Source organism: Phyllostomus hastatus, unplaced genomic scaffold, assembly GCF_019186645.2.
Source record: "Phyllostomus hastatus isolate PE091 unplaced genomic scaffold, TTU_PhHast_1.1 phas_contig_210, whole genome shotgun sequence".
Lineage (NCBI taxonomy): Eukaryota > Metazoa > Chordata > Mammalia > Chiroptera > Phyllostomidae > Phyllostomus > Phyllostomus hastatus.
This window is the reverse complement of record NW_025333737.1, coordinates 36,248,929-36,269,178: the sequence shown is the minus strand read 5'-3', so window position 1 is coordinate 36,269,178 and position 20,250 is coordinate 36,248,929. Positions and strand designations below refer to the sequence as shown.

The following is a 20,250-nucleotide window of genomic DNA, read 5'->3' as shown; positions in this document are numbered from 1 at the left end:
CCGGGACGGTGGGCCAGCCCCACGGCCTCTGGCTCCAAGCCACACAGGGGGCTCTGTTCCACACACGGACCGGGCACACGTGTAAATGCTGGGTCGGGGGTGGACGGGTGGGTGGATTCCTTGTCAGCCCCTCAACAGGTGCCGGGTCCCTGGGCGGGGGTGGGAGGGTCTCTCAGTTACGGCATGCAGGCACGGCCCCCCTGGAAGGCTGGAGCCAGGCCGGCCTGGGGAAGGGCCGGCCAGGGCTCCTTCCTCATCTGGGCGGCCCCGGGGCGGGGTCCCCTCGGCTGGGGCAGGGCCAGCAGCGCAGGCAGGAAGTGCCGCTGGAGCCGCACTCCGGGGGGGGGCGCTGTGGCCATGTGGCCACGCCCCCCTCCCAGACCTCTGGAGCCTGGGGTGGGGGTCAAGGGTTCTGGGCTGCAGCCAGGGGCGGACCCCACAGCCACCGATGCGGGGAGTCCGGCCTGCAGGGCCGAGGCGTCCAGGGCCTGCCGGCCTGGCTTCCCGCGCAGCTGGGCTCCCTGCAAACTCAGCCCCCGGACGGCGCGGCCTCCCGCAGCCGGGTCCATCTTCCCAGGCCCGCCCCACGGCGGGGGGAGGTCAGAGCTGCTAGGGGGATGGCGAGGGGCCAGGAACAGCCCCCGGGGCACAGGGCAGTGGGGGTGGGGGGGCGGGATGGGGGGGTCACACTCCCGGAAATGGAAGAGAGCCCGCTGGGGCCCAGCCCACTCTGCACAGACCCTGCCTGCGGTCTCCCCACTCTCCCGACGGGAGGCTGGGTCGGCCAGCGGGGGCAGGGTCTGCGCTGTCCCCCAGCTCCCTGGTCCTGAGTGGCTGCCGAGTCCCACACATGCCCCGGCTCAGAAGGGGACCCAGCCGAGCGCCGGTCAACACCGTGGGACAACGGGCCTCCCGCGGCAGTGCGTGTCGACCCTCCCGGGAGCCCGCAGAGGCAGGAGGACACCCTTCAACCCATTTCACAGGCAAAGAAACTAAGTCCCGGAGTGACCCGCCAGAGGCAGGGAGAGCTCAGGGCTGCCTTCTGTCAGCGTTCAAGGTCAACAGCAACCCCCCAGGGCGCCCTTGAAGACAAGCAGGCTGGACTCTGCTCCCTGTGCCTTTAGCCCCGGAGGCCCCCCCACTGTCCAGAGGGGCCGTAGAGGGGGCCCATGCCCAGGAGACTAGGAGGGGTCTTCCGTACGACCTGACAGAACACGCTGTGGGTCACGGCCCCTCCTGCTGGGCCAGGCAGCCTACCCGGAGGCTGTCGCAGTGACACGAGGACCCTGTGCCCAGGGCCTGGCCCACCGGGGGTCTGCAGTCCGCGGGGCCCTGTGTTCAAACACGAGGCCAGTTCGGCCGCGTCCAGCTGTGCAGCCCGGACAGCGCACCAAGGCTGCCGCGCGGACCCGCCCCACGGCGACGCCCGAAGGCTCGTGGCGGCCCGGCCCCCGGAGGTCGCAGTAGCGAGCAGGGTGATCTGTGAAGCACTAACGCAGGCTGGGAGGGGCGGGCCCGCCCCCCACAGAGTCCAGCTGGGGGACAGTCCTGCTCGGGCCCCAGGGCAGCAGGACGCCGGCCAAGGGCGGGCTCCGGGCCGGGCCTCCCGCGGGGCCGACGAGCGGGGGGAAGAATGTCCCCCCCCGGGGCACGGCCGGGGCCCGGGGCAGGCTGCCGCCCGCGCATTCTCTCGGAGCTGGCACCTGCTTCGAAGGCGATGGCGTGGACTTTCCAGATCCATCCTCCCCGCTCTCTGACCTCGCCCCACTCAGTTACCGCCCCTCCCCCCCACGCTCTTACTCACTCTCTCCTTTCCTTCCTGCGCAAACACAAACAGTCCAGGCCGAGTGTGTCAGCTGGCTGCTGCGGCCCCTGCAGGTTACCCCGGGGGCGGGGGCGGGGGCGGCAACGGGCAGGATGGCTCACCGGGCTGAGACCTCGGGATGGGGGGCGCGGGGCCGAGACGGGGTCACCGGGCCATGACAGGGGTGAGCCCGCCGCCACTCCCCGGTCGGGACCTAGCCAGGGACCCCATCTCTGAGGTCCTCTGGACGAGAGACTACGTGTCTGGTCACAGGGCCACAAACACGGCAATGGAGTCTGCCATTCCCAGGGTGCAGGGGTCCCCTGGCGGGTTCCTGAGCGTTCTGTGGGCGAACACACAGCAGGTGGAGGCTTCTCACGCTCACCCGCAGCCTGGCTGAGATGCCGGGGTAACCACAGCACCCACGGGTCTCACCTGCTGACACTGGCATTGAACCCCGGCTAAGAGAGGAGGAGTCACAAGGTGCAGAGCAGGGGGTGTTTAGTAACCTTTCTTTGGCAGAGTTGCCCCCCCACCCCCGCCGAAGAGACCCTGGTTCCAAAGGGCGGCTCAGGCCCAGGAAGCTGCATTGCAGGCGCACAGCCATCCAGGGCTCTGTCTCAGTACCTCGGGCCTGGCCGATAGAGGCAGGGCCCCAGAGCATCGGTAGTGACCACTCTCTGCCACGGGGCCTCGGCCCACGGGGGGCAGCTCCCCCCTCGTCCCATGTGGCCAGGACCGGCCCTGAGCACTCCCCGGGGAAGGGAGGGCCCTGTGGGACGAGGGTGGGTGGGTCTGCAGATCACCTGCGCCCCCAGCCCCGCTCTCACTCCAGCCCCCCGGGCAGGACGCAGCCCCGGAGAGGCCCAGAGACCAGCCACGAGGGGACCACCGGAGGCGGCTCCTCTCCCTGTCCCCACGCTGAGCTGACGGGCTGAGCTGATGGGCTGACCTCCCAGAAAGCCACGTGGTGGCCGCTACTGTCCTGGCCGCCCGGCCTGGCCCGAGACGGGGTGCTGACAAGAGCAGAGACGCTGCTTCTCCAGTGGCCTCACCACCTGCCTCTCCCTGTGACGCCCCGCGGGCCCCAGCCACCGCATCTGGAAGCATGGACGGGGGGCAGGTGCCGGTCGAGGTGACACCCACCAGGAGCTGAGGCCGATGCCCCTCGGGGCTGAGCAGGACCCCTGGCTAGGGCCTCTGCATTGTGGGGCAGTGAGGTCGAGGCCGACCGCTGAGGACAATGCTCGTCCACTTCCAACCTTCACCTGGAGGGACCAGTGGATGCCCCCCCGGGAGACACAGCCACCTGAGCACCTGGCTCAGCCCCAGCAGGCGGTGGAGGAGCCGCCTGAGCTCCAGAGAGAACAATGGACAACCTCTGGGGAGCCTGCGCGTACGGACAGAGTGAGCAGGGACCGGCGGGGACCTGCTCCGGAGCCAACCTGGAAGGCGGGGATGCTGGCGTCACAGCCCAGGGTCTCCCACCCTCCCCGGGGCCCACCTGGAAACCACAGGGTAGTTTCCACGCAGCCCCTTTCCCCACGAAGAAGGCACACCCCCCACCAGCAGCCCAAACATCTCCGGTGGTTCTTCCAGCCGAGTTCAAGCTGGTCTAGTGAGGAGGGGCGGGAGCAGGACAGCTGGTGGGGGCGGGGCTTGCGGAGGCGGGGCCACCGGGGGTGATAGTGAGCACCAGGGATCCGCAGGCCTCCAATCTGTTCCCACTCACCCCCTGCCAAGCCGGATCTTATTGCAAAATCCAGGGCGGCGGAGGGGCTGGAGCGCGGAGGGGAATACCAGAGTCTGCTTTCTAGCCGGGGATTTCTTTCACGCCGTCATTCACGGCGCCTTGTGAAAGCAGGAAGGTGCTGGCCCAGGCTCCTCAGCATCCCGGCCAAGGCTGGGCTGAGACTCCACTTAGTGCACGGGCCAACCCCAGCCCCACTGGCCGGCGGAGAGCTCCGCCCCCTGCTGCAGGCCCCTCCCAGGCCAGCTGGGCACCAGGCTCCCCCGGGGGTCACATCCAGACTGTCGGCCGTGGTGGGGCCTCCGGCAAGTGGCTGGCGCTCTCGGTGCCCCGGTTTCCTAACCTGGAAAATGGGACAACTCGGTAACCACGGGGCCTGGAAGCCGGCCTCGCTTGCTCGGCCCTGGCCATCCCCCTCCCTCCCCGCCGGAGAGAAGGGTTCCACTAATGGTTGCCACAGGAACGCGGACCTGGAAGAACCAAGGGAGTCCTCCAGCAATGAAGGGGAGGTGCTTGCGCCAGCTGGCGAGCTGCAGAGCTGCAGGGGGGAGGGGACCGCCAGGGGGGAGCAGGGAGGGGCAGGAGGGAGAAGGGACAGGTGACAGGGAGGGCCCCCCAGGTCCTGAGCACAGGGAGCTCCAACAAGGACAGCACCCTGAACGCTTCTCGGCCCTTCCAGATGCAGACAGGATCACCCCCACTGCAGCCACATCCCCACGGGCCTGAGGGCGCAGCTGGGGCCGCCCAGGAGACCACGGGACCCAGGGGCAGGCACCGGGACCCGGGTGGCCACACCACCGCCCCCAGAGACCGGGCTAAGAACACGAGCAGGTCGGATACAGACGGCAGGACCTGGGCACCGGCGAACCTCCTGCTGAATTAAACGTCAGGGGTCCCCGTCTGCCGGCCGGGCTCTCGCGCCTGGACAGAACGTCCATTCACACAAACTGCGGGCAGGGCGGGGGTGTGGGTGCGAGGTCCACCCAGCTGCCCTGCAGCACGACTGACGGCCTGGCACCGCCCTTGAATCACAGGAGTGGCCAAGACCCCCCTCCCCCCCACCAGGTGATGGTGTACAGGGACAGGGGGTCCGCCCTCCTCGGCCACGCCCCGCACTGGAAACCCACCCGCCCACGTCCCGAGGCCCCCAGCCGGATCTCACCTGGCGCCTGAAATCCAGGCAGGCGGGGAAGGGCTGTTGGCTCCAGGGCCTTGTTTGGGGAGGTGCCCAGCCCCGTGTAACCCGAGCCCTGCGTGACGTGCCCTCCCCTAGCAGGCACATCCGCATCAGTCCGCACGCGGGCAGAGAGCCGCCCCCTGAGGAAGGCCTGCCCCGGGGGAGCCCTCCTGGGGGCGAAACAGGGCTCCTCCTCCCACGCCCCCCCCCCCAACACTGTTGGACTGTGCAGGGAGGCAAGCAGTGCCCTGGGGGGCGGGGGGGTGGGCAGGGGTCACACTGCCCTTCTAGCTCCTTTCCCATCTGTAACATGCTCCTCAAGCCTGGGCTCAGGAGGGAGCTGACCCCCCAAGTTCTGCCACAGGGGGAAACCGTGTCTGCAACTGTGCTCTGCAGGAGTAGGGGTGGGGGCAGAGGGAAACACCACCGCAGCCCACACCCCTTCGTTTTGTCAGCAGCCCCCTCCTCCTGGGTGTCCCGCCGACTCTGCCCCACTGCCTGTGAAGGGTGAGGGGCTGTGGGGTGTGGGGGCAGGGAGAGGTGTGCCCGGGCAGCGACCAAGGAGCGTAGGCTCCCGGGGGCTGGAATACGCGGCTGGGGGCTCAGAGGCAGGGAGGGGCCACCCCCCACAGAGCCCTCCCACCTCCTGGCTGTGTCTCCCGAACCACAAGGGCCCCGTCAGACCCGACACACCCCGGAGCTGAGTCCCGGGGCCAGCGGAAGCCCGTCCACGGAAGCAGGGCCCACAGGTCTCAGACGCCAGGCCCTCGCGGGCCTGGCGGAGCGGAGGCCACCTGGAAGGCACAGGAGTGCCACTCTGCCAGCTCAGGGAGTTGTGTGTCATTCCCCGCCCCCCCCCAAGGGAGGAGGCCTCTGTCGGAGCATCTGGGCACTCGTGGGGCGGAGAGGGCGGGAGGAGGCCGTGCAGCACCAGGGCCCGGCAGGCTGAGCGCCGCAGAGCCGCAGCCCGGACTGCAGGGCAGGGCAGGGCAGGGCAGGCCAGGAGGCGCAGAGGGGCCGGCCGGCCCCAGCTCTGGCCCAGGACAGCAGCAGGGCCCCAGGGGGTCCGGCCCGCTCCATCACCACCTGGGGCCACACCTGGCCAGGCCACGTGGGCTACGTTCCATGTGGGTCCCCCAGCTTATCCTGGCCTCACGGGCAACGGGACTGGTGAGTCGGAGAGACTGAGCGACTTGCGGACTCCAAGCCTGGGGGCCCCGCGAGCGGTCGCTGTGGAGGGCTGGCGCAGCCCCAGGGCCTGCTGGAGGGCCGGCTGCCCAGCTGGGGGACGGCGCCCTTGGGGCTGCTCTCGAAAAACCTGGCCTGGGGCCCGGGCACCAGCACACCCACGACGCTGCCCCTCCCTTCCCCAGCCCTCCCACGGCCTGGGGGACCCCGCGCTCGCTCAGCGCCCGGGCAGGGCGGCTGGATCCAGGCGGCATCCCTCGGTGCACACACAACCGCCCTTCGCTCCGTCCACGGCAGCCAGCCGTTCCGCGTCACGGCCGCTGCGTCTCGGGAGGATGCAGTGACAGCTGACCCTCCGCCTCCCCTTGGATCCCGGAGTGTGCGGGGGCCCCTCTCTCCCTACCACGCTCCGTGCAGGGGGAGCCGCTCCAGCCCGCCCACCCGAGCTCTCTGAGGGAGGGCCTTGTCCTGGCGAAAGCCCCCCACCCGCCCCCACCCAGACCCCCACTGACCCGCTCTGGCAGGTGCCGCACAAGCTGAAGGTTCAAAGCCAAACGCGTCAGCTGCACCGCGGACAGACCTCAAGGACATCGAGCCGAGCGGAAGAAGCCGGGCACGGAGATCTCTGCGTGCACACCCCGTTTCTAAGACCTAAGACACGTGCAGGATGGGAAAGCCTGCGGACAGAAAGACCAGCCGCTGCTGAGGGTGGGGGGACGGAGATTAGACAGGGACAGACGAAGGGGACAGGGGCTCTCTGGGCGGTGACAAAGGTCCAGCACTGGATGTGGAGAGAGGCACAGCCCACAGACCTACTAAAAACCGCCGGATGGCTGACACCTGGAGTGAGCACCTTGTGTGGTGTGGGGACTGCGTCTCAGTAATGACATCTTTAAAAAGTAAGAAAAGTGCCCTGGCTGGTGTGGCCCAGTGGATGGAGCGTGGGCTGAGAACCAAAGCATCGCAGGTTCGATCCCCAGTCAGGGCACATGCCTGGGTTGCAGGCCATGACCCCCAGCAACCACACATTGATGTTTCTCTCTCTCTCTCTCTTTCTCCCTCCCTTCCCTCTCTAAAAATAAATAAATAAAGTCTTTTAAAAAAGTAAAAGCTCCGCTCAAAAAGAAAAAAAAACAGAAAAAAAAAGGTGATTTTCAGGGGGCGGCAGGCACCCAGGAAGGTGGGAGTCACTCCCCTGGTACGTGCACACACACACCTGTCTACACACACACCTGTCTACACACACACGTGTAGAAAGGTGCTGGTTTGTGCCGTAACACGTACATCCCACCCGGGGCCGCAGTCTGATAAGTCTGAAAGCTGCTCTCTCTCTGGGCAACGTCAAGGTTATGACTCCTGAACCCCGACAGACAGCCCTTCACCTGCCTGGACCATCCTGCCCCCTGCCAGACCCACCCCTTCACCGAGTCCACCGGGGTGGGCGCCCCGGACTCAACCGTCCCCGGGGGCCGGTCCCGCCGCACTCACAGCACGGGCCCAGGGCGGCCGCTGGGGCGTGGGGACACACGGCACCATCTTGGGAGGCCGGCCCCTGACGCTCCTCCGCACGCCACCACCCGAGGGATTTTAGATCGCTTACTGGATGCTTGTCTAGGAAGAGGATATAAAACATAAGAAAAACACCCGGAACCATGGAAAATTCTAAAAAATGTTCCAGTATTCGGCTCCCACAAACGGATCGGGCTCAGACGGCGGCACTGGCGAATTCCTGAAACGTTTTAACCCAGAGACGACCGTCTTGCGGTGAGAGATGTTCCAGAACAGAGAGGGGAAAAGAAGTGCACCCAAATTATTTTTGCTCCGCCAGCGTAGCACTGCCCCCCAAATGGGTAAAAATAGCGCCCGCACGCCGGCCCCGCCCACACGCCCGCCCCACCCGCCGGGGACGAGCCCCCTCGGGCGTGTCTGCGCACAGCCTCCGACCCCGCCTCGCCACGGAAACCCAACTGAATTCCAGTGGGTCGGTCTCAGCCCACAGAAATGCGGCCGTGAAAGACCTCGGTGAAAACCTGGGTGGGGTGGGGGGGCTTTTCCAGGACTGCGGAATGCAGGGGTCTCCGAGCGGGACACGGCCCCAGAGGCCAGAAGAACCGACACCAAACCGAAGAGTTGACTGTCCCCGTTTGGAAGAACTCACAGGAGCAGAGTTCAGCGTCAACAGCTGGGTGACAACAAAGAACTCTTCAAAACAATCAGCCAGAGAAGGATGAACAAGCCTCCCACCCCCGGGAAAACAGGGACCCAGGAGGAGACCAGGCAGAGCCCCCGGGGAGCCCCGGGCCAGGCCGGGGGGCAGAGGAGAGGGCACCCCTCCCTGGGTGGAGGGGGCACAGACTCACCCAGCGACCGACTGGGCATCGTCCTAGCATCACGGCCTGGGGCGAGGGGCCTGGACCGGGCTGTCTGGGGCTAACCACAGGGGGAGCCGCCAGTCTGGCAACACGGCCCAGCAGCTTCCACACCCCCCCTTGGGTGCAGAAAGTCCCCTCTGGAGGTCTCTCTCTCCCTTCCACCGTCTCCCGGGCACAAACGTGTGAGCGGTGTCGTCGAGGCCTCGTTCGTCACAGCGCAAAGGGGACAAGAGCAGAGGAACCGCACAGCAGCTGGGACCCAGCCGTGGGGGGTGGGGGGTGTGCAGAGAGCAAAGACCCCCCAGCGACGGGGCGGGAGAAACAAAGCCAGGCGCAGCGTCCGGGTCCCCCCGGGCTCTCAGACCACCCGTGTGCTGCACGCAGGTCCCCACGGGAGCCCCAAGGATGGGCCGCACCTGCGGGACCCCGAACAGGGCTCCCCGGCCGCAAACAGGGGCCACCCTGGGGACGGGGGTGGGGTGAGCGGGTCAGGAGAGAGAGGTCACCTTTCAAATTTCAAGCGGTCTTTGCTTTTCCCCTGCGCCCACGGGCCAGCGCTGCTTGTCAGAATCAGATGAAGGTAGCAGGGGCGGGGGCCACGGCGCAGGGCGGAGCACCAGGGTGCCAGCCAGGCCACCCGAGGGGCAGGCCGAGTCCAGCCGCCCTCTGCCCGCTGGGTTCACAGACACCACGGGGGCGCAGGGCCACCCTGGAAGGGCCCCTTTCCCCCGACCGAGGCTGCGGCGACGGCCACAGTCGCCAGGCCCATGCAGGGCCAGGAAAGAGACATTCCCCCACGAACAAGTGGGCAAGGCCTCCCGGGTGGCCCTGGCGCTCACACTGTCCACTCCGCAGCGTCACCTCTGCGGTCACTCTGGAAGGAAGGAGAGGGACTAGGTGACCTCCAGGGCCACTTCAGTTCTGAGTCCCCCTGGCCTCTCCGAGCGGCACCGGACCAGACGGGGGGCTTCCCAACAGGGTTCCCCAGAGGCCTGGGGCCCGCGGAAGTCACCCAGCAGCCGCACCAGGAATGCGGAGGGGAAAGGCGCCTCCTCCACCACAGTGCGTCCGATTTTACCCCGTTTCCCGCCCAGAGCGTGCCGTTCGGACCCGGGCACCGGCTGCCTTCGCTCGTCACGACCGCCTGCCACTCCGGCGCTCCTGGGGAGCCGGGGGCGACTCTGACACCCACAGAAAGCCCCCGTCGGGGAACGGCACAGCGGGGAAGGCACAAGAGAGGAAGTCACGCTGCACACGGCCACCGGTGCGCGCTCGGCCACATCGGGCCGGCGTGCACCAGCAGCACGGCATCCTCCAGCCCGACCGCTGGGCCCCGGGGTCTGGGCGGGGCCGCCCACACCTCAGGGCACGGTGGTGGGGGCTGAATGTGCCCTGTGTCCGGCGGCACAGAGTGCGGCTGTCCGGCCGGGCGCGTCCCCAGACAGCGGCCCCGTTGTGCAGCCCTCGGCTCCGGCAGCTGTCCTGGGTCCTCCAGGCTGTGCACGCAGACGCGGCCCCTCTTCCGGCAGCTGCCCCAGCTCCCCGGGGTGAGCCCGGGAGGCCTCGCCCAGCGCCGTGTGCCGGGGGCCTGGGCTGCGTCCTGGGGCCGGGCTGGGTGGTCAGGGCCGCAGCGCCCCATGCCACGGGGGGGGCCAGGGGGCGGAGTGGAGAGCCGCCACCAGAGCCTGCCGCCCGGCCCAGCCCCACCGCCCCTGCAGCCGCGCCCGCTCTGCTCTATTTACGGCACTCGGCAGCTGCTGGGACTGCATTCCCCGGCTCGCCCCCTGTCCTCCTCACCGGGCGCTGTGCTGGGCAGGCAGCTGGGTGGGCTGGCGGCGGGAGGTGGGCTCTTCCTAATCGCTGCCCCCTGCTCTGTCCCATCTTGGAGGACACACCTGGGGCCGGGCGCTCCTCCAGCAGCGCCCCCCGCTCCATCCCGACCTACGACCTACGTGTGAGTGGGCCTCAGAGACCGTCAGAGAGGGAGGGGCACCCCTTCCCCGTGACCGAGACATTTCCAGACCCGCCGGAGAGAAAGCCCGTCAAGAGACTCTCGGAGGTGCCCCACCCCACTCTCACGCCCCGCCGTCCCAGGTGACCCCTGGTGCCACCGTGCCGTGGGCACCTGGAGGGCTCAGGCCGCCCTGGGCCAGCAGGCCCTGCCCCACCCTCATCTGACAGAGAGAAACCAAGCCGGAGAGGTGGGGGAGCGAAGCGAAGTGCCACAGGGTCAAGCCAGGACACCCCAAGACCTCACTCAGCTGGGCTCGGGTCGGGGACACCCGACGCGCCCCCAGGCCCTGTCGCCCCGCCCCTCCCCAGGGCCCCCTGGGAGCACCCAGCAGCAGCAGAGAACCAGGCCCGGGAGCGGGTGGCCGGCGCCCGCCTTATAAGGCAGCCTCGGGAAGCCTGGCTGGTGTCGGCCCGGAGCCGAAGGGGCGGCTCCCGGGGCGAGGCAGAGCCGCAGGCAGCCGGCCCCGAGCACCAGCCCGGCCTCACCCAGAGCCACCCATGCAGACGCAGGGCGGGGAGGGCCCGGGAGGAGAGGCCAGGCTGCTCCTGCCCGGAGGCCGAGAGAGGAGCCGAGACGACCCAGGGACGAGGAAGGTGCCAGTTGTGGGGACAGGGCAGCAGCCTGAGAAACCACGACCTCAACACACCAGAGTGGACAGGGTCAGCTCTGTGGGGCTGCATCTGACCAGAGAAGTAGCTGCTTGGGCCCCAGAGGGTTCTCTGGGGACCCTGCATCTGTCTGCAGGGGCGACAAAGGCCGCCTCATCTCAGTCCTCCAACACCGTTTCCCTGAGCACCTGCTACGTCCGAGTCGCTCACTCAGTATCTTGTGGGATTCTCAAAAACAAAAACAGCCCTGGCTGGGTGGCTCAGTGGATTGAGCGCCAGCCTACGAACCAAAAGGTCGTCAGTTCGATTCCCAGTCAGGGCACATGCTTGGGTTGTGGGCCAGGTCGCTGGTTGGGGGCATGCAAGAGACAACCTAGCAATGTTTCTCTCCCTCTCTTTCTCCCTCCCTTCCTTTCTCTAAAAGTAAATAATAAACAAAACAAAACAAAAAACAGAGACAACCCTCAAGTAACCTGGAATCCAGTGGGGGCGGGGCAGGGAGGGAACTCAGAAGACAATATAGCAAAGGTTCAGAGTGGCTATAACTGAGTTACAGGTAAATTTTAGTTTCTTTCTAATTTCTATATTTCCTGAATTTTAAAGAACAGATACTATGAAAAACGACTGTTTTACGTTAAGAATTCTAGCAGAGAAAAGAAGGTTCACATACAAGTAATTTACATTCTAGGCCAAACACAAAACACGATACACGAGAAGGGGCAAACAGGCTGGGCATCAGGGGAAGAGAGGCCACTTCCTTCCGGTGGGAGGGCTTCCTGGAGGAGGTGCCGTGTGAGCGGGGCTTGGAGGGAAGCGTAGGAGCGCAAAGAGCAGTGAGTGATGCGGAGAAGAGCGAAGTCGGGGGTCAGGAGGTCAGAGCAGAACCGCTGTGAGGAGAGGGGCATTATGGGAAGTGTGCAGGGGCCGTGGCAGGAGGAGCTCGGACGCAGGGCGGTGGCGGCTGGACCGGAGGGTGGGGGGCTGCGGAGTGGTCCCCAGGGCGAGTGAGCCAGCGCAGGCCCAGAGTGGGCAAGGGTTTCATCAGCGCTGGGTTTAGGGAGGTCAGTGTGGGAACAACTCAGCCGGGGTCCCAGGAGACTTGGTCCTGCCCCTACTGCCAGTCTGGCAGGCTTCCTGGAGGCAGAGGCAGAGGGAGGAGTCTGATCAGAAGGCACAGAGCTCCCTCCGCCCCGACCCCTTGGCCCTGCGGTGCCAGGGGCAGCGTGCCATGGAAGGCAGACAGCGAGGGCCCTGCGGGGTGGGGGCTTCCTGGAGCTCCGGGCCCAGCCCCCAGACGAAGGGTGGAGGGGACAGGACTGCCAGGTCTCCAGGAGAGATGGGCAGGGAGGAGGGCTGAGGGAGGACCGGACGTGCCTCTGGAGGGACTGCGTCGACCAGCAGCACCAGCGGCGGCGGAGGAAGGAAGGAGCAGAGCAGCGGCTGGGCAGGAACTCCGGCCTGCACCCCAGAACCCGCCGCAACAGAGCCCAGGAGCCCCCTCCAGCAGGAAAGCCCGCCCCCCTGCCCCCGCCCATGCAGACCTGCCCAGGACCTCCAGCCCAGGCCCCAGCCCTCAGTGGGCCCCGCCCACTCCTGGCCCGGGTTACTCCTCCGGGACTCCTGCCGTTGGAAGAGGAAAGAGCCTCCCCCAAAGGGAGTCATCCAAGCCCCGCCTCCGCCACCGAGCTTCTTCCTCTTCGCAGTGTTTGTCCAAACCCCGCCCCCCTCCGCCCAGTCCAACTAAAGGTGCTCAACAGGTGAGCACTGGTCTCAGAGAGCCCCGCCCCACGCAGCCACTAAGACATGCGGGTCGGGCACAGGCACACGTGTGTGCAAACACGAAGAGCACGTACCCCACCCCCGCAGCTGGTGCCCGGGCGCAGGGCCGGAGGACAGCGCGCCAGCCCACGGCCCCTCCACATGGAGGTGGATCCCCTCCACACGGCGTGGGGAAATTCCACAGTCCCCGCCGGGGCTCAGGCTCCCCAGCACCTCTGCACTGCGGCCTCGGCTGGGGGCGCTTCTCTCTCCTCTGTTTTGCCTGGCCAAACCCCCCCAAACCTTAGGGGAAGGGGCCCCGTTCCCGGGAAGCCTCTCCCCACACTGTTCCCGGTCCCACCGCCACTGTCCTGCTCCCGCTGGCCCCCCTGCTGGCCCCCCGCTGAGCCAGAGCAGGCCCAATGCTGTCCCCAGAGCCAGGGCCACCTCCTGGCGCATCCGGCACCAGCTGTCACAAGCCCTGGACGGACGGCCTGGTGATGACCATCTCCCGGCCACATCCTGTTTGACTGGGCCGGGCGTGAACACCTCACCCCCGGGAGGGGGCGGGGGCCCGGTATGCCCAGGGCCCTCGACCAATGGCAGACCCGGAGGAAACGGTCCCCCGGCCACTCCCCAAACACCGGCCGTGCCTTCGTCCTCTCCGTGCTCTGCAGGGTCAAGGCTGGGGACATGGGAGCGAGAGCAGGCTCACAAGGACCCAGGGCCGGAAGGGACCTCTAAGGCCCTGGAGTCCGGAACACTGGGAGGTGCCCAGCGTCGCAGGAAGTTCAGAGTCTCGGCCCCTCACGACCTCCCACCCCGACCTGCTCAGCTGAGCAAAGGTTCACTGAACAGAACTCAGTAGCTCATGCAACACCATCACCAGCCAAGAGCAGCCCCCTGGTCCCCGAGTCCCCAAACCATTAGTCAGAAAGTAAAATAAATAACAGGAGGAAGTGAAAGCAGGGGCTGGGAGAGACACGTGCGCGCCCGTGGCCACAGCAGCGCTACCCCCTCGAGCACGAAGGAGCGGGAGCAGCCGATGTCCAGGAACGGGAGGTGGGCGCACGGCACGGGGCCCCCGCACAGCCCTGCCGGCCACCGAGGCCACCTGCCAGCAGGGGCGGGCCGCAAGCACACTGCGCTCCGCGAGTCGGGCGGGCGCGGAAGGGCCCTCCCAGCACGCCTCCGCTCACATGCGGCGCCCACAGCGGCTGGTTCGCACACGCGGCGTGGGATGCGGGTGCCGGGGTGGGGGACAGTGGGCGGGGGGGGCGGTGCAGCATCCGACAAGGACAGACATCCGCGTGGGGTGATGAGGAAGTGCGGGAGCCGGCGGCCGCACGGCAGCGTGAGAGCACCCGGTGCCGCTGAGCTGTGCACGCAACGGTTAAAAGGGTGAACTCTAGGTCACGTGTATTCTAACCCTAAGGAAAAACAACGTTTTTGAAAAGGTCCATCCAACACCCAGAACATTCTGTCTGTCCAACTCAAAACACACCCACTGAACATTTACCGAGTTCCGAATCCCGGGACCAGAACCGACCCAGCTCCCACGAGGCTTACAGCCCAGCTGGCACCTTCACGTGGCCGGTGTCCCGGGGACCCGGGGACCCGCGGGGACCGGCACTGCCTCCCCTGGAAGCTCCCCGGGCCAGCCAAGTCCAGGCTGGGGTCCTGCGAGGACAGCACCCAAGCCTCTTGCTTCCCTCCCCCACCCTTCGCCAGAAGTGCACCCTCAAACACACATGCGGACAGGCACCCCAGGGACCCCTGGCCCAGGGGCCCCTTCCCAGCGGCCCAGGGAATCTCAGGGTGCACAGACTAGGCATTCTTGTGTTCTCCTTGCCTCTGGGGGAGGGGGAGGGGGAAGATCCTCCAACACAAACTTCAGGGGGGCCGGAATGCCCCGCCCCGCCCCACCCCGGGCCACGCTTCTGCCAGGGGTTTGCAGGGCTGCTGGCCACCCCGCCCCTGGGCGCACACACCACGGAACGTGCTTCCTGCTTCCTCTCACGTCCAGGCTCCAGCCCCCGCCGCCCTGGGCTCCGGGGCACAGCCCATAAAGGGGGCCCCTGGAAACCCAGAACCCAGCTCAAGTTCAGCTCAAGTCCAGAGTGCTGCACCGTGGCCCACCCTCCGGGGACAGGGAACACCGAGTCTGCTCCCCGGAGCCTCGGACCGCTCACCCCTGTGTGCATTCCAGGTCTTCCCAGAAGCACAGCGCCACTGCCCCCCGACCCCCACCCTGACCCCGAGCATCTTTCTCCAGGGTTCCATGGCAAAGCCAGCTGCCGCCCCGCCCCCCAGTCAGCACCCCGGCGCTGCACCACTCACCCTCCTGCCTCCTGGGCGGGGCCTCGGCCGAGGGGGGCTGGGGCTTGGGCTCCAGCCGGCTCTGCAGCTGAGACACCGGGGCGGGCTCTGAATTCTCCAGGATCTGGGCTGGGGCAGGGGAGGCGGCCACCTCGGCTGGCTTGGGCACCTGGATCTCCACCCTCTTGGGGGCGGCGTCGGTGGCGGGGGCGGCGGGCACCTCGGGGAGCTTCGAGGCGGGGGTCTCCATCCTCCGGTGGGCCGACTCCGGGGGCTTGACTATGGTGATCTCCGTCCTCCGGGGGGCGGGCTCCGGCGTCTTGTGGCCCAGCCCCTCGGCCCGCTTGAGCCCGAACCGGGACGGCCCAGGGGCGGCGGCGCCGCCGGCGTTCTCCACCTGCTTGGACGAGATGTCGATGGAGAGCTCGGTGCGCCGGGACACGGGCTCGGTCTTGGGGCCCGGCAGCTCGACCCTCCGCAGGGGCGCCTTGGGGGACCGCTGGCTGAGGGAGTCTACATAGCGGGCGGCGGCGGGCTCCGAGTTCTTCACGCCCAGGTCCTGGAATTTCTGGGTGGAGCTGGCCACTGTGGCCCGGAGGAGGGGGGTCTGGACCCTCCGGGGTGGCGTGGAGTTGGGCGTCTCGACCTCCTCGACCTCAAAGGACCTCTTCAAGGCTGGAAGACAGAGGAGGGTGTGATGAGTGGGCGGCTCGGGAGCACCCGGCGGCAACCGGGTGCGGGGAGTGCGGGGGGCAGCCGGCAGGGGGGCGCTGCAGCCGGGACCCCGGGCAGGCTCTCGCACCCTTCATCTCTCGGGCAGAAAAGGGGGCAGCCCTCCTCTACCCAGAGGTACCCAGAGGTGCCCACAATCCCGTGTTGTTTGGGAGGAAACAGAAAGGGCTGGAGCCTGAAGGAGGGTGGCCTCTTTGTCCGGCCACGGCAGGGACCCAGCGACAGTTCCTATCCAGATGTCGGGCTCCAGGGGGGCCTCTGACTGTCTCGTCACGGCCTTCCTTTCTGCCTCCTCACCTGCCCCCACCAGACACCGTCGGGGCAAACACACCATCACCACCACCGCCCCTGGCAGCGGCGGGGCGAGCACGTCCCCGGTAACTATGGTGCAACTGTAACCAACCAGAATCATGATGGGAAGGACCTCGCCGTATCCGCGACGGCATGAAGAGCCGACACGGACCACGTGAAGTAGGCCGGGGCCGGGCTCACCGCGCACGTCACACTGATCTGTCACAATAACCCCGTGTTGTCAAGAAGGCCACCGTGCCTGGGACCGGTGGGGAAACTGAGGCCCCGGGCGGAAGCCGTGCGCCCAGCGCCAGGGACAGTGAGTGGCAGTCCCACAAGGTGCAGCTCCCTGACTCCAAGGCCCCAGGTTCCAGGCACGGGGTTGTCCAGTTTCCGGCGGAATCCTAGAGCCCCGGTGCGGCGGTCCACCCCAGCCCCCTGCCCCACCGACGACGACCTGCCCCAGCCAGACTGGGCCCCTGCAGGGTGCTGACCGGCCCACTCCCCCACCCTGCTGCCCGCTCGCCCGCCCCCTCCGCCAGGATCCGCTCCCTCCAAGGCGGAGGGAGGGGGATGGTGCCTAAGAAGCCGCCATCCTCGGGGTCCTCGCAGCCGCCGGGCCGCAAACAAGAACCAGCTGCTCCCAGTTATCAAGGCCAGAGCAGGAAGGGGCCCACGTGGCAGGGACACTCACCAGCTCCTTCCCGCACGCCGGGCCTGGGCGACACACAGTGGCCCCGACCCCTCTCCTTGCCTTGCCTCTCCAACCCCGAGCCCAGGGCTCCGGGGGACCCCGCCGTTTCCTCCCCCCACCACCCCCCACCCCCGCCCGCAGCTGGTCCCCAGCCCCCAACCACCGCCACTCTCCAGGGCCGTTCTCAGCAGCCCCTCCCGCCCAGCTCCTCTCCTCCAGTTCCAGCTCAGCCCTCCCGTCCTCCCAGCAGACGGCACTTTCCTTCAGAAGACGCCTGGCAGGGGCGGGGGGGGGGGGGAGGCCAGGTGGCGGGGGCGTGTGTGTGATTTTTTTTTTAAGGTTTTATTTATTTATTTTTAGAGAGGAAATGGAGGGAGAAAGAGACAGAAACATGAATGTGCGGTTGCTGGGGGCCGTGGCCTGCAACCCAGGCATGTGCCCTGACTAGGAATCGAACCTGCGACACTTTGGTTCGCAGCCAGAGCTCAATCCACTGAGCTACGCCAGCCAGGGCGGGAGTGTGTGATCTTAACCCTGGAGCGGGGGGATGTGCAGGAGGCCCGTCCCTGACACCCGCCCCCTGAGCTCCCGCTTCCCGGACGTGGCCCTCCTCTGAGGCCCTCTTCGAGGCCCGGGCACACCGTCCTCTCGGCGGACACAGCGACCGGACCCTGGGGTGCGAAGCCCAGCCCCCCGGAGGCGGATGGGCAGGGGCTGCAAACGTCCTCAGAGGGAGGAGCTGTGCGGGTCGGGGGCACTGCTGTGTCGTCGAGCACCCTCGTCTCGGGGACACGCCCGCCACCCGTCCGTGCCAAAGCAGCCCGAACGCCCCGAGGAGAGGCCGGGTGCCCGCTGGACTGGACACAGAGTCCAGGGCTGAGAGCCCGGACCTCCGAGGCACCTGGTCTGTTCCCTCCCTCGAGAGCACTGCCCGGCTGCCCCTGACGGGTGGCCCCTGGAGGAGGGACACCCCCCTCGGCACGGCGCAGGCACCTCCGCATGTCCTTGGTGTCGGTCCTCTGGGGCCGAGCTGAGGAACAGAGAGTGGGTGGGGGAGAGCCCTTCCCAGGTCTGCCCAGGAGAACGAGGCCCTGACTCGTGACTTAAGAGCCGGCACCAAAGCAAAGCCCCCCGGGACTCGGGCATGAAGTCCAGAGGCGCCCCTGAACTGGGACCGGCCCTGCCCACGCACGGGTCCCTGGGGACGGCTCGGCTGCACCGGGGAATGCAGCTCCTCCCCGGGCCCCTACACCCGTGCGTGTGCCCGGCCCCATCCGCCGCCCTGCCTGTCTTCCTCCGAGGCACAGGTCGCTCCTGGTCCTGCACCATCGGGGGCTTCCTGTCCGGTGATATCAACTGCCTGGCGCCCACTGTCCGACACCGTCCCTCCCCATCGGTCCCTTGCACCGGGAGGACAGGGCTGTCCCCACCATGGGGGCCGTGGCTACTCAGTGAATCTCCAGGTTGTGGGGTTGTCCTGTTGGTGGGATCCCCCAAACAGACACACCTCCTCCTCCTCCGAGTGCTCGCAAAGCCAGGCTCTCGGACCGCCCCCCCCAACCAGCCCAGGGCCCCAAGGTTCACACCCACCCCTTCACATGCCAACCCACTCAGCTACGACTGTCAGGAGTCCCCCTGGCCGGGGCCACCTCGCCCCGGCCCCCTGTCCGGTCCCAACCACACTCAGCAGACGCACCGGCGGAAGCGTGGCCGAGCGACTCCAGAGCCGCAGCGTCGAGGGGCCCGGGAAGCGGCCTCCTTCTCCCTGCCCCGGACTCACAGAGCCCAGGCGGGCAGAGACGCCGCCAGGGGATGGGAGGGCGCTGCTCCGGTGCACACAGAGCCTTGGGGGGACGGAGCGGATCGTTTCCAGCGGCAGGCTTTGTGAGGGACGCCCGTGCACAGCGGCCTCCCCACCAAGGATGTCCTGACGGCAGACGCACCCAGCCGGGACCAGTCAGGAAACGGCTCGTCACAAAGCTGGCGGGACTGGGTCCCCCAGCATCTCCTCCCCCAGCAGAGTCCTACAAACACCCCGGGTCCGGCACACACGGCCCCCGAGGGGGACACCAGGTGTCACTGGCTCGCATCCCTCATCCTCCCCACCCGTCCCTGCAGAAGTAGAGGCAGCTAGAGGCAGCCAAGGGGTGTCAGCACGCGGCCACGGAAGCCAGCAAGTAGCTTTGCATATTTGAGACCCCTCCGGGGCCGCACTGGGCAGTGAGGGCAGTGAGGGGTGGTGGCCAGTGCCGGACCGGCTCTGGTCTGAAGGGTGTTACTGCAGCCGGAGGGCCCAGGCGAGCAGGACGAAGTGGACTCCCAGACAGCAGGCAAGTGACCTCCGGGGCCTCTGGGAGGCAGAAATCCTGCAGGAGGTGCCCCCTCTGCTACCCCCTTTCTGAGACACGGATGCCCCTTCTCTCCCTAAAGCCAGGCACAAACCTCGCCAGCTCCCCAAAATCCTCCGCAGCGCACACGCTGCAAGCGCCTGAGGGCCACTGGAGCGCGCACGCTGGCCCCAGCCGGGCACGTCTCCCACGGAGACAGTCAGAAGAGCGAAAGACTGACCGCACGAGGACGTTTGCGTCGGCACCCAAACAGCGAACGCTGGGAGCGACTGGGGTTCGCGCTGATGTCCCAAACCCACACGCCGAAGTCCGACGCGGACATCGAATCCACGATTTTGAAGACGAGCAATGCTGAGACTAGGCGGTAAAAGTAGCAGAATGCAACACGCATGCGGGCAGAGGTCCTGGTCTCCGCGCACACACGTGCAGAGCGCGCGCGCGCGCACGTGCCGAAAATGCCGGTCTCCGGGCAGAACCCCGCGGGGTGGGGGCGGTTTCTCCAGGAGAGGCTGCGTGGTTAAACCAGCCCGCCCAGGGAACAGGGAGCTGTGGATACCTGTGCCCTGGGCTGATCCCCCGCAAAGCCCAGCCCTCTCCCGGCAGACCTACGGCTCAGCCCCCAGATGCAAACCTCCGCCCGCCCCGCCCACTGGGGGCCCCGCCCACCGGGAGGTCCCGCCCACCAGGGGTCCCGCCCACCGGGTCGAGCGAGGCGGCGGCCTGGGTCTGGGCCTGTTTAAGGAGGAATGTGCCTGCGCACAAGGGGCCATTGTGAAGGTCCCGCTCCGACCGCCGGCTGCCGGCGAACCCCTCCCCGCTCCCGGATCTCTTCCTGGTGCGCTCGGAGGGGAGGGGGCCTGGGGCGGGGGCACCGGGCAAGCCACAGAGCCCAGCTCCGGGGTCTGGGACACGTGTCAGAAAACGAAATGCCGGAGATCACTGAGGTCAGAACACGCCCAGGTGCGGCTCCCGAGAGGTGGGAGCGGGGCCGGGGCAGGCAGAGCGCGGCCGGCGTCTGAGCAGGGACGGCAGAAGACGAACCAGGCGGTGGCCGTGCGGCAGTTCTTGCGTCCGCGTAGAAACCGGTGTCGGTGCAATTACCACCCACGCGTGTGCGCCCCCCGTGTGTGCGTGTGTGTGCACGTGCTCCCCCCCACACACAGGCGGTCAAGACCGCACGAGCCTGACCCGTGTC

The 20,250-nt window shown here is 67.6% G+C and overlaps 1 protein-coding gene across 6 annotated transcripts in view; it reads right to left on the bottom strand.

Annotated features, from left to right (window-relative positions):
* SEPTIN9 (septin 9) overlaps nt 1-20,250 on the bottom strand; it is a 129,500-nt gene that overhangs the window by 44,418 nt on the left and 64,832 nt on the right. For all 6 annotated transcript variants that reach the window (XM_045835766.1, XM_045835763.1, XM_045835764.1 and 3 more), the window contains one exon: nt 15,012-15,665. In XM_045835766.1, the coding sequence (XP_045691722.1) occupies nt 15,012-15,665 (654 nt within the window). The remainder of the gene's footprint in view (nt 1-15,011; nt 15,666-20,250) is intronic.